The sequence below is a fragment of the Fundulus heteroclitus genome, unplaced genomic scaffold, assembly GCF_011125445.2.
Source record: "Fundulus heteroclitus isolate FHET01 unplaced genomic scaffold, MU-UCD_Fhet_4.1 scaffold_52, whole genome shotgun sequence".
NCBI lineage: Eukaryota > Metazoa > Chordata > Actinopteri > Cyprinodontiformes > Fundulidae > Fundulus > Fundulus heteroclitus.
Genome location: NW_023396945.1, coordinates 809,682 through 823,771, shown reverse-complemented (window position 1 = coordinate 823,771; position 14,090 = coordinate 809,682). Strand labels below are relative to the sequence as shown.

The 14,090-nt window shown below is 40.8% G+C and overlaps 1 protein-coding gene across 1 annotated transcript in view; it reads right to left on the bottom strand.

Moving 5' to 3' along the window:
- Positions 1–5,515: 5,515 nt before the first annotated feature.
- Positions 5,516–14,090, bottom strand: part of shisal1b (shisa like 1b) — a 32,673-nt gene continuing 24,098 nt past the window's right edge. The window contains exon 4 of the mRNA XM_012853051.3: positions 5,516–9,546. Coding sequence (XP_012708505.1) covers position 9,546 — 1 coding nt within the window. The 3' untranslated portion in view covers positions 5,516–9,545. The remainder of the gene's footprint in view (positions 9,547–14,090) is intronic.

The window sequence follows — 14,090 nt, the reverse complement described above, 5'->3', positions numbered from 1 at the left end:
TATCTCTGGTAGAGTTGGTAAAAGTCGAAGCTTATTAGGAAAGCTCCAAGAGACTTTGTTGAGGTGATGAAAAAGGCTTTGTTGGTTGGGGGGGGATTGTTGGAGGCAGCTGGTAGCAGCTGTCGGGTTTGGATTGAGGTGTTGACTTCTCATGTGGTCTGTCAGTGTCTGTCTGCTGACTTTTTCACCCTCAGCACATTGCTTTAATGATGTTGCCATGTTGGGAAGCTCTGAGGCTCTGCCCCCCTACAGAGGACCACTGTCCAAATGATGGATGCATCACAAGGTAATGTGGTGATTAATGACTAGCTACAAAAGAAAATTTAATTTTGAGGTAAAAACAGAAACAAAAACAAATCTTCACCAAAGGCAATACAATTAAAAGGTTAGCAAAACATATTTAAAACCTTTTCACATTCAGTCCGGGGATTAAAAAAAACAAGTCTTTTGGCAAACATGTCTTCTTCAGTGTCCTAGACTGCTGGGAAAAGAGACAGATTTCTTCTAATTTGCATTATTTTTGTCACATGAATGTTTCAAACCACCAAACAAACTTCAATATCGGACAACATTAACCCGAGTAAATAAATACATTTTGTGAACTTATGAGACAAAAGTGTAACTTCCTGAAACTTGTAACTCACGGTATTTCTGGCCTAAAATGAACAATATTTCAGAATACAGAAAATCATACCTACAGTCAAAACTGTTGGTTGTAGTTTGATGACCTGGCTAGCAGCTGTGTGTTACTCTTTCAGGACCTGGCTGACATACAAATTCAAAAATTAAAAGACAGTTGTACTAACTAGATTATAATTCTAAAAAAAAAAGCTTCTGATGTGTGCGTGACCATTCGGGTGTGTAGACGTTGGGAGGAACACCAAGGACAAATAACAAACAGCCATTCAACAGTGATTAGATGGGTACAGGTTCAACATGGTTCAGTGCTTTGCAATTAATTGTTTAAATTGGCCAGAAAATACCCCTGGAGTGTAATTTTTGTTACTTTCCAGAAAGAAAAAACGTATATGTACGTTTGGACATAAAATGAGCATTTGTTTTTTGGAGGTGGATCTCCAGCATGATAACTGGCCACTAGAAGCAGGAGCTGATTGGATTGGTTTTAGTAAGGCAGATGGCTAGGAGGACGTCGCCACAGAGGACCAGATGAAGAAACAAGGAGCATACATCATGCGAGAACACATCTTGATACGTGTCATGCCGGTATGAATATAAGTGAACAGGTATTGAAGAGCAGCAAGGTGCAGTGGATATAGCTGGTTAGCAGACAGACATCAGAGACAGTTTGGAGACAAACTTTAAAAGATTTGCACAAAGTAAGTTTGGAGACAGAAAAGGCACACTTTGAAGGGACAAATGTCCAATATAACTTACCATTAGGTTATTGAGTGTGTCATCTTGTAAGCTGAGATGGTCACCAAAGTGAAGCTAGTTTTAGGTTGGATATCCTATGTCTGAAACAGAAGGACAATGACTAACCTGACAACAGCCAGCTGCATGTATCGCTCCGCCTAGCTCCACTCACATACATCTGGGACACCGCTCCTTGAAAGTGATTTCCCCAACCAAATTTATGGTCTGGCCAATCGGGACGCAGGGCGGGTGTTTCCTGGATGTGACGTAGTGGAGAAGTGACCGTGAGATTCCAGCAACAATGGCGGCTCGCATCGAGGAAGCAAGCGTTAGCATTGATGCTGCTATTTCTTCTGTGTTGTCCAATCTACCTGATATTGTTTCACTAAAAGAACATCAGAGAATGGCTCTGAAGGCTTTTGTTGGTGGAAACCATGTTTTCGCCCTTCTCCCGACCGGATTTGGCAAGTTTTCTTTTCCGGGGCGCGTCCGCGGACGCGCAACGGGGACGCGCAACGGGGACGCGCCCCGGAGCGGTTAGCGGTTAGCGCTAACCATATAAGGAGGCCTATTAGTCCTCAACGCGGTCGGCCCGGGATCGACTCCGACCCGCGGCGCTTTGCCGCCTGTCTTCCCCCCTCTTCCTGTCAGCTCACTGTCAATAAAATGCGTCGCTCTCATCAGCGTCACGGGTTAGCTTCGGTGTGAGTGGTTGAAATAGCACGTCGATAAAGATGACAGACAAGTGGCTTATCCAATCATATGCAAGGAGTTTTGATAAGGCCCAGCCTTCAGTAAAGGCAATTCCTATCGCGGCGTCCCAGATGTATGTGAGTGGAGCTAGGCGGAGCGATACATACAGCTGGCTGTTGTCAGGTTAGACAACGACGCCGTGGGATAGAATTTTTTTTTTTGTATTCAAAGAAGGCTTCTCCTTTTTCTCCTTCTATGGCTACAAGTAAAGAACTAGAAAGTAACGGCGTTCTGGGTTCTCCAGCGTCCTGTTGTAGCTGGCTTTGGCTCAGTTTACGTCAGGCAACTCCGGCCACCAAAACAAGCCCTCTTTGGCAGTTATTGACAAAAATGCTAAAAACAAAGTTTGAAATTAGCAAAAATCGGTTAATGATTTGTAGAAGTGTTTCACTCAATGATATTCCAACAATGTCAATATTTGCAGATTTGCTTTCTTTTCACCTTTAGGGAGGGCAAACCTAAATTCTGCTCTTGATCGGGGAATCCTGAAGGAGAATGCCCGGCCATCAGTACAGAACCTCAGACGGAAGCTCATTTGGTTGATGCAGCAGGACGATGTGTAATGGTTCCTGGTGATAAACCCAATATTCAGCCGTACACAGTGTTACGATTTAAAAGGTTTATTGAAGGGAATGAGTTTTGGCAGGTGAGGCAGCCAAGCAGAACCGGACTCGACCGAATGAATAATGGCTGAAGGTGCAGGCAGGCAGGGACGAGCAGGAGAACAGAAGATGGAGGTAGTGACAGACCAGAACAGGCGATGTGGACCGGGGGAACCACCAGAACGGCTGGAACTCACGGGGAAACAGGCAAAACTGCAGCATGCAGACACAGGCAACAGAAGAATCCAGCAGGCTGAGCACAAAGGATCTGATAGAGGAAGGACACATGAGACGAGATGAGACTGGATGAGAAGACACACTCTGGCAGGGATGAGTTGGCTGAAGCAGGGATATGCAGGCAGGTGAACAGGTGACCAGAGATGACAGTAATTACTGGCAGCAGGTGGAGTTGATGTGGGCTAATTAGCTAAACTAAACTAGACTGAACTGACTGGATAGTGGCTGGTGGCTGAGAGGTGACAGGATGAACACGATGGATATTTTAGAGTCGCTTAAACATTTCTATATCGTTAAATTGCAAACAGGCTGTTGACACTAGAAAACCCAGCAGTTTGCCTGAATTAAATACAATTATCAAGAGTGGCACAGCCAGTTATTAGGTACAGAGTGCAATTACTTGTTTTACACAGGGCCAGGTTGGTTTGGATAGCCTGTTTCTCTTGAAACTACATTTTGCATTTACTCTGGTTATGTTTTCCTAATATTAAGAATTTTTAAATGAAAAGAGAAAGCAAATACATCTGTGAGGAGATGGATACTTTTCTACCAGAACCGTGCTGTTCGCATAATGAAAAGTAGGCATAAACACTTCAGGAAGGAATGAAAGCCCTTAAACATGTGAATTCATCTGCCTGATCCTATGATCTGTCATAAGATCCTTGCTGCTGTGGAGGAAGAAGACTTTTTCTAACTGGGACTTTTTCTCTTGCACATTTTGGCTCAGTACAGACACCAGCTTGCAGAAAGCACTGAGACGCGACAGCACACAAGGTGTAATGTGGTCTGGCAGCATGTTACTGACAGAATTAATGTCAATTAGTGACACCAGAATTGATGAGCCAGCGCCACTTGTCTTTTTAACGTGCAAATACAGCAGTCAAACAAGCTGCTAACAATACCACTACCTGTTGGAGCATTGCAAACCCTTATTGTTTTACAAGCCGTGTGATTGCTTCTTTACGTTCAAAAGTCATAATTCATCACTTTTGCATGAACTGCAGAAAACGTTCATTCAGAGCATAATGATCCAATAAATGTGCTAGTGACATCTAATAGTCCTTCAGTGGATCGACTTAAGATTTGATCACAGCTTCTACTCATCATTGCATCATTTAGATAGTCTTTTGTAATATTTCCATTCAGATTTTAATATCTATTGGTTATTCATTTGCCTGTTTTTTTTTTTTTTATCCTCACATATTCCAAATATTCTCAGTGGGGGTGAGGGCTGGAATCTATATATCACTCTTTGAAGAGAGTCCAAGGAGCCTAATGCAGCCTGGCAAAGGCATCATGGAATTTATGTGCACTATTTGGAAAGAGATATTACTATACCATAACGTTTTGATGACAAGTATATCCTGAATCTTTGATATCCTGAAATAAATCTCAGGGAACTGGACAAGGAAGGAGAAAAGAACAAGTAGTTAGGCCTTAGACCATGTCAAAAAGAAAAGTCCTTTTGAGAGTTGTGCCTTTAAGAAATTAGAAAGAAATATCAAGTATGCACTATTTTGACTTATGCCTATTTCAAAGGTGGGACTAACAGGTTTGGAACCAATCAGATAACTATTGATATGACACAATGTCATAGCATAGATCAAACTCTCCAGTGAACAATATTTTGCCACTTTTGTCTAAAAAAAAAATCAGAGGATACATGGTGTACTCACATGCACTTTCTTAATCTTACAAGGCACCAAGCAACAAATTCTCTATATGTATCTTGACTATTATGGTAGCAGGAAAGCGCTGCTGCATTATGGGTCATTCTGCCGCTGAGATTGATGCATTGTAAAGTCCCGCCTCCCACGCTGTGATTGGTCCGGTCTATTTTGGACCGGGGGAATCGAGCCTTACCAGACTGATTACGCTCCGTGTAATTCAGTCTGGCTGGCCAGGCTAGAAAAAACTGACCAAATGGCCCATAAAACCACCACTCTACTAATTAGGTGACTTCTGACAGCAATCGGTTGCACTGAATTTCGTTTAGGGGCATCAGAATAAAGGAGGCTAAATATAAATGCAGGATACACTTTAAATTTGTTTTTTAATAAAAAAAAAAACATGTATCGTTTTCCTTCTACCTCTTGGTTACACACTATTTTGTGTTGCACGGATTCCAGTAAAATAGATTCAACTTTGTGGCTATGACATGACAATGTGTGAAAAAGTAATAAGGGGTAGAATTTTTTTTTTCAAGGTACCATATTATTTAGGGGACTTGTTAAGAATAAATTAGTGATAATAAATGGACATGGCAATACCGCCCCTGTTTCTTTCCTGTTGTTTTTTTTATGACGTAGTTTATTGCTGTCCTGCTGTGCAAATTTAGAAGAAACCACATCGTTATACCATAATAAAAACTGATTTAATATGGCAGGACAACCAATTACTAAATGAAAATCAAACGAAACAGTAAACTTTGTTTTGAAGCACATTTTAAGCCCTTAAAATCCTTGCGGAAGCAGGCCGAGAAAATGTGACGCTTCCTCCCTTTGTTGCCTTCCTTTTCCTTTTGTCAAAGAGCACTTGACACAGAGGGATTTAAACACACTGGAAAAGATAAAACTTTATTGTTTCTCCCTTTTGTGACAATACAAAGTCAACAAGTGCAATTACAATCTCACTGGAAAAGTTACATTCTATCTAGTGTGAAGTACATAGACAGAACGTGGTGCACATTATGATCATCATCGTCGTCATCTTCACCACCACACCTAGAACAAGTGAGGTATCGACCACTACAAAGCTTTTGTGTACAGGTGGGGATCAAACTGTAAGGCAACTGTTAACATGACAACCTGGAGAGACTGAAACGGATGTGTGCTTCCTTCCCCCCATCTGTTTATTTTTATTTACTTTGTTTTTTTTTTTTATACAGGAAAAAGGCTTGAGCTGATACGATTAACAGTACATCACATCAGGCCAGAGTTAGGACTATTGTCAACGAAACAAAAAAAAAAAAACCCAAAACAAGACAAAAAAAGTCACAAAAACCAAGTAGAAACATTAAAAACAAGTTAGGATTCCTAAAACCTCTCTAGAGGAAATCCATGTAAGACCCTGCTACCACTTATCAGAGGCATATATTGACTTTTTCTTCATTTGAATTCCCTGGGTAAGACAAATGTATTACATAACTGGTGAAAAAAGAAAAAAAGTCATTATACAGTGCCCTGAAATACATAATTTTTTTTCCTTCAGTTAATCCAGATTTGGAGACTAATGTCCTGCTGCACCTGTTAAAACTCTCACCTTCCTGTCTGCTGCTGCGGCTCTTCGCACTTGGAGCGAGTGAGAGTAATTTAAAGCCAGAGCTGAGCTCTGGGCCAATTATGTCGCTTGGACACGTCCTGCCTCCTCTCTGCCCCCTAAAAGTGATGGCACAAGTCTTCTGGGGCACGCGTGCAATTAAACTTCAGCTCCTGAAAGTGGGAATTAAGTTGCTCTCACAGTTCAACAAATTTGAATATTATTGCAGATAACGGGTAACAGATGATGCCGGCCGGCGCTGTTCATTCCCCCCTTAAACTTCATGGAGCACTGAGATTAAAGACTCAATTCCTCTGTCTGGTTTCTTCCTGTCACTAATTCACCAATTTGTTTAAAGCAGTATCTTTGTGTGATTTCCCCTAAAAAAAAAAAAAGGTTTAATTTTTTGTGGATTTGGCCAAGCAGCCGATTCAGAGTTGACCCGAAGTGTTAGCCTTCAGATGATTGTGAAGCTGAATATCATCTTTTAGTCAGACAATTAGGAATCACTGTGGTCTTTCTGTAATTAATATTCTTGGCAGAAACGACTCTAATTTCCCTGTAAGCCATTAAAATGGGAATACTTTGCTGTATTTCTTTGTCCACTGTGGGAGATCATTTATTATGCATAAACTGGATGCAACTGGGTGAACAAATCAACCAAACAAAAAGACAAAGCAGCTGGAGATGTTCCTGCTAGCTTATGATAAAACTCCAGCAAAGCAGTCCCTCTATTAACTGAGCAAAACAGGCGGCAGATTAGCGAATACTCAAATCTGTGTGAAATTACAATAGTAGGCTGTTTAAAGAAAAAAATGTCTTTATTTGCTTGTCAATCCAGAATATTAAATTTACAGTGTGGGGAAAACGTCTTCACACCCCTTGAACTTTTCTTCACCTTTTGCCATGCTGCAACCACAAACTTCAACGTATTTTATTGGAATATAATGTGCTAGAGCAACACAACTCAGCACGTGATTATGAGGTGGCCAGAAGAAGATAAAGCCTCTTCTACTTGCACACCCCTAAATAAAATCCAACGCTCTGGAGTCACGTAATGTGTGTAGTTTAATCTCAGTGTAAATCCAAATGTTCTATGAAGGCCACAGACGTTTGAGGATATTACTGAACGAACAACAACCGGAAGACCACAAAGCCCACAGGTCAGGCATGAAGTCGAAATGGAGAAATTTAAAACGGGGGGAGGTTTTACAACAAAATCAAATGTTTGGACATCCAAAATTAATCAGAGAAGCAGCCAGATCGCCTGTGGTAACTCAGGTGGGAGAATCTGTTGAGAAATCCGCTCTTGGTGTGGCACGGAGAAAGGCATTATTGAAAGAAAGCCAAAATAAGCCCTGTTTGCTGTTTGCCATAGTCTATGCTTAGGGGGAGACGGCACGCATGCATAAGAAGGTTCTGTGGTTATACGAGACCAGAATCTGCTTTTTGGTTTGTTTGGAGGAAAACTAGCACTGAGCATCTCCCACAGAGAAACACGGTGGGGGCGAGATGAGGCTGTGGGGACGCTTTTCTTTAGCAGAGAAAGGGCGGCTGGTCAGAGTTTAATGTGGAGACAGATGTAGCTAAATGCTGTCAAAAGCTACATCTAAATGCAATTAAGAATCTTTGCCGACACGTGAAAATTGATGTTCACAGATATTCTATCCAACCTGACTTGACTTGAGCTATTCTGCAAAGAACGGGTAAACCTTTCAGGCTTATTGTTAAAACGTTTAGCAAAATATGTATTTTCTTCCCCCCTTCTAATTACCTACAACTTTGTGTTGTTCTATCCCATAAAGTCCCATCAAGATACGTTGTAATCTGTGGTTGTGATTATTTTTTATTTTTTTATAGAAGTCGATGAGGCTTGAACATTTTTACAAGGCGTTGTATTCTGGTTTTATAGGCTGTTTGGTAAAACCAATAGTAAGAGGGATATTCACTTTTTTTTTCAGCAAATCAATTGACACAGTGAAAACTGTGATTAGATGCAACCGTCAGCCATAATCGGAGTTTCCTTTTACAAAGTGGTAATAATTTAGTTCCTCCAGAGCTGACGCAGAAATCTCTGGAGATCTGTTTAGGAGTTCATTGCTCTGAAACACTTATCTGTTCTTTTGTCTTCCTTCAGCTTTATACACATGCAGTCTGAACTGAGGTGTCTGGGACTCCCCAGTCAGAACCTTCTGGTTTCATGGCACCAGCTCATCTGATTAGGCTGCTGTACATTATTGCTGACAATCAGGGGGCCTGGATGGATTTTTCTTTTTTTTTATAATGGCTAATTTCTTACTTTTATCTGTTACCCATACAAGATACAGAGGGCTCCTTATAAAGGAGCTTATGGATAATCATTTGCATTATATTGCTAATGAAGCTGCCATACAGCTTTAGATTAACGAAAATATTACACACTAACCTTGAAAGCAACCGGCTGGGGTTGTGGTTGGTCTGAGGGCTTTTCACCAAGCGGATGTTTAACTTGGCATAAAGCTTCCTGCTGCCACAAAGACATCCCTGATCCTCAATAATGTTTTGGGCGAACAGACAGAACCTCTGGATGACTTTATGTCAAGACTATGAACCATCCAAGGATAAACTGTGTGGTGCTGTGTCTTTGTCAGACACCGTGGAGAGAAATCCCTTGTGCCACAGAAGGGAGTAGTTAAACCGTTTTCTTACAGGATGCTGCTTTTCAGCAGGACCGAGGACGCGTTTGTCTGGTTTCAACAAAAAAGAAAACATTCTAAGCGAGATGCTCAGCATCAACCTAAGCTGTTATATGTTCAGAAAGTTAGCCACTCATATAAATTCTCCTACTAGTTCACATAAATAATTCACCAAATAGATAATCCACAACTGTGTCTAACTGCTACTGAACACAAAGTGACACAGCGGTGGGATAAACATTTCATATCTACTGTAGAAAGAGGAGCTTGTTCCTGTAGACTGGCAGGGTTCGGCTTCCAGTTCATCCCGGCTGTGTTTGGGACGCCGCAGGTCGAGCCAGCTGTTTTTTAAGCATCATTAAAAACCCTTTGAGCAGTATAACGTCTCCGTCTCTCCTCTGTTGAGGCTGCAGCATAAGAGTCTTCTTTGAAAAGCTCTTCCTAAAAAAAAAACGTCTTCTGTCAGTCCTCGGGTGTTTGTGCTCGTTACGCAGGGGCAGTAGTCACTACAAACTACTACAGTATGGCCAGGCCGACAGCGGTGATGTATCTGCAGTCCGCACAGAAGGGGTTCTGGGACATCTCCTCTGTACTGTATAAGGAAACAGGTGTTGCTACTCTTCGGTTTGTCCACTCACAGCATCATTCTGTCAAAAAAAAGGAGAAATGAAACATCAATGAGGACGAAATTAATGGATTTAATCTCACATTAGGATTTATGATACAGCGTGGGAAGTAGTTGTTTGATCTCCTGCTATTTAAAGTAGTTTGCTCACATGCACATATGGAATGGCTTATGACTTACTTCCCACTTGCAGTGGTTTTACTGAATGTGAAGAAAAGCAATAGCAAATGAAAAAAAAACACTCTACACCAAGAGTAGAGTTCCCTTGGTCCATGGTAATCTTGGACCTGTCTTTCTGTGTTTTAACCCAGTCACTTTTTTGGCCAATCAATAAAATTTTTATCCCACTGGATCCAAATCTGTGTGTTTTATTTTGTTTCTCTCCTAGATGAAGCCACTGATCGAGGTTCTGCTGCCACATTACAGCCAGGGTACCCAAGCTACTCTGTGAGAAACAGTAAGCCTATTTGCACTGACTCAGCAGGTTTTTTTCACCCGTTGCATGTGTATATATATACTCATATATGTACAGTCATATTCAATGAATTAGAATATGCATTTGCTTGTTTGTGAGATTAAAAGTACCTTTAAAAAAACACAACCTTTAAGCCAGTATTAAACACACGTTTCATTAAGCCCCCATTTCTGAAGGAAAATGCTGCTATTTTTTATTGGTCTGGTGCAATATTCTAATATTAAATGATGTGTTTTTATTAGCTGGAGGTAATAATACTACTACTAATTAATAACTAATAAATTAATAATTACCAGAAATGAAAGCTTTAAAACATCATCAGTCTGTGTTAATCTATAATGTGTTTATTGAATTGAGTTGCTGAAATTAATTAGATTTTTAATAATGCTCTAATTTATTGAATATGACCTTTATATACTTACAGATATTTATGTAAAAAACAAAGCAAAATAAAAAAAGCCGATCTCTTGTTCATGCTGGCCCCTGTTCCCCAGAAAAACGTATATATATCTTGTGTTGGTATACACTGTAGCTGCTCTTGCCGCTTGTCCTTTTTTTCACAAAGCGAGTTTTGGAACCCAAAATCAAATTCCTCATTTGTACCCACGATCTTGATGAATAATGTTGATCCTGAGTAACTCGATGGCCTCGGTTTTTCTTTAACACAGAACTCTTGATCCAGTTCTTTTGGGTTTCTGGCGTGTCTGCACCCTCACTGAGCCGAGTTCTGCTGGATGTTTCTTCCCACTGTCGCCACGTGCGTGATCAGGATAAGGGAGTGGTGCAAAGTAAAAGACTTGGTTGGACTTTATTTGACAGATAAATTCTAACACGTAGGATTATAAACTCAGTTTGGTTTCATCGTATCATAACAAGGATAAAAAAACAACAACACTGGAATATATGTAGGCCTGATAGAATGTGAGTTGGTTAATGTCTTAGCATTGTTTTGATTGTGTGTTTCTGGATATTAATTTTACATGTTTTTCTGTAAAGATGCTTGATTTGAACATTTGTTTTCCAATGGCCCTGGATAAAAAAAACCCTGAGCGGAACTGAATTGCTGTGCATCAGACTTCACCGCAATGACGAGCCAGTGGATAGAACCATGCGCAGTAAAATCGTGTATCTGAACCTTCTTCCCTCATCATGAAGATGGGTCATGGATAGGTCTTCCAGCATGAAACCCACTCCAAATCATACCACCACCAAAGGAATGGCAAGCCTCAGTCCAACAAGAAATCTGTAGGAGGGAGCTGGAGCTTTGAGTTGCCAAGCAGCTGCTAACAAAGTCTTACTGCCAAGCAACATTTCCACAGTGAGTACCAAGTCATGTGGGATCAACATTTTATTTCACTCAATGACATGTACATTATTTTTTTGATGTTTTTAAATGGATTTTTTAATGATGTTCTGTCTCTCCACATTTAAATGAAGCTGCCACAAAAAGTAGAGACTGATCATTTATTTGTGGGCGAGCAAACCCACAAAATCAGCAGCTGATTAAATAATCACACCCCATCTTGGGCAACCACAGGATTCTGTTGCTGGTTTTAGTGCACTTTCAGACTGTCATCACAACAAAGGGAGGCGAATCAACAGTACCCGCTGCCGTTGACTCTGAGGCCTTCGCAGGTGTAACATGCTGGCCTTACTAGTGAAGGCGGACAGCCCTGCTTTAATTCTCTCCACAAAAACAAAGCGTTTGGCTGTGGAAATGCACCAAAGCAGCTGACAGGATGATTACACGTTGCTGCCCTCGCTACTCTTCCCCAGAAAGACTAATCAGTTAAAGTAATCACATGGGATGGCTGATGATAAAACATTTAATTAACATTTTCAAATTAAATTGCTAATTTAAATGCAAATCAATTTCATTAAATAATGCGAAAATCTACCCAAGTTAAAGAGTTTTTAAATGGTCACAGTGATTCCACATGTTTCACAGCTTTGGGCTGGCAAGCTGTCGACGATGACTTCCGTTCACAAACATAGTCACCATGCAGAAATGGTCACAAAGCAATGCGGCTGGTAATACAGAGAAGAATGTGCATTTTGTTCTGTAAAAATCTCAGATGCCTATTAAATGTTATTGTATGTCTGATTTCTGAAACATAACTAAACAATCATTCAGCTCATAGCTGCTTTAGCATAAATTCAGAATACCTTCCAAGTCAGGTGGCATCATGAATTCATACCTGTGGAAAATAATCTATAAACTGGCTGGTGGGTATTTCAAAACTGATATGTGTTAATCTTTTGCTACAATGGCGTGGCCAGCATTTGAAAGGCTAAAATATACTCATTTTCTGTTTTATGCTGCTGTATGATGTTCCAGTACCATGGCCTAAGAGAAAAATAGAACAGAAAGAGAAAATCAATAGGATCTGTAAATCTTGCTTCTCTAATCTCTAAAACTTAACCGATGTTCTGGCCAAATATCATCAATGTGGACATGGAAGCGATAAAGACACCCAGTGCCTCCAGTCATCAGTACCTGTGAGGCCACCATAACCCCGGCAAACACGACGGATCAGATATTCTGCCTTGGGGAAGTAGAGATACCTCTTGAACGTTTTACATTTTTGTCACACCTCAACCACAAACCTCATTGTATTTTAACAAGATTTTAAAGGACACGCCGAGAGAAATGTGAAAGAAAAGCATTAAAAGCCCCATTTGCGATTCACCACGAGTCATTTAGAGTTAAAATCTTCTCTGGTCAGATGTGTGGAGACTGCACATGACCCTGAACATGTCATCCCTACTGGTGGCCGGATCATGATGTTTGGATACTTTTCTTCAAGCTTTTCAAGGTTGATGGGAAGATGGATGGAACAAAATGCTGGACTATCTGCAAGAAAACCTGTATGAGGCTGCGCAACACTTGAGACTAAAGTAGATGCTTAACTACCAGCAGGACAACGATGACTTTAAATCAAGGGTCTCACACTCCAGTCTTCAGGAGCAAAGCTTCTGCACCTTTTAGATCATATGCTCCTGGTTCCAGGAAACCTGAATCAAATGAATTGCTCCTGACCAGACCTCGGCTCCTCCACGTCGAGAGGAGCCAGTTGAGGTGACTTGGGCATCTGGTTAGGATGCCTCCTGGACGCCTCCCTGGTGAGGTGTTCCGTGTTGGAGCAGGGCGGTATAAAAGTTGGAGATCCTGTCCTAAATATGCATCCAGAGCTACAGCTGAATGGTTTGGATCAAAGCATATTCGTGTGTGAAAATGGCTCCCACTCAAAGCCTAGCAGTAAAATGTGGTTCCATGTAATATTGACTCAAGTGCTTGAATGCAAATGCATGCCACACTTGTCAGATAGCTTTATATTTTGGTAAAAAAAAAAAAATCTTGAAAAGCATGTATATTTTTCCTTCTTCCCGTCAGGTGAATTCCCAATAAAATCCTGATTAAATAAATAGAATCTTGTGGTTGTAGCATGGCAAAATGTGAGAATGCTTAGAGGGTTTGTATACTTTGGAAGGCAGTCTATTGTAAATGCCCCATTGTCAAAGAAGGCAGAGATAGCAGCCAATAATTGTAATTCAAAATAAAATAAGGTGAATGAAATCAGCTGATCATATTCTGGAGTACCTAAGCAAATGTGTTCGAGAAAATATATCTAATTCATCAAGTAATGTTCAATACATTATAGGTCAGCTTTATGAAAAGTAAGGAAAAAGAATGCATACATTTATCTAAAGTCATCTGCATGACTAAATTGGCACATTTAAATTGCACGATAACAACTCAGCGACATGCAAGAGACCCAGCTGAGTCCTCACAGTTAGCAAGACTCCAAGATGCACAAGCAGAGGAGATCTTGTTGGATGTGCAGTCAAGGTAATTTCAAACAGACTGAAAGCGGATAACAAGCAGATAACTAACGGTGCTTTTTACTCCCCTCAAAGCCATTTTATTGCTCAGAGGGCAAAGGCCTGCATCATTAAATTCCTCAGTCGATACAGAGACGGTTTGGTTCCTCCTGAACGACACAGAGAGGCTTTTACTTCATGGCTGACACAGTCTAAGCTTACAGCGAGCACTCTTTGAGGCTCGTAGTCAACATATTTCTTCATATGAA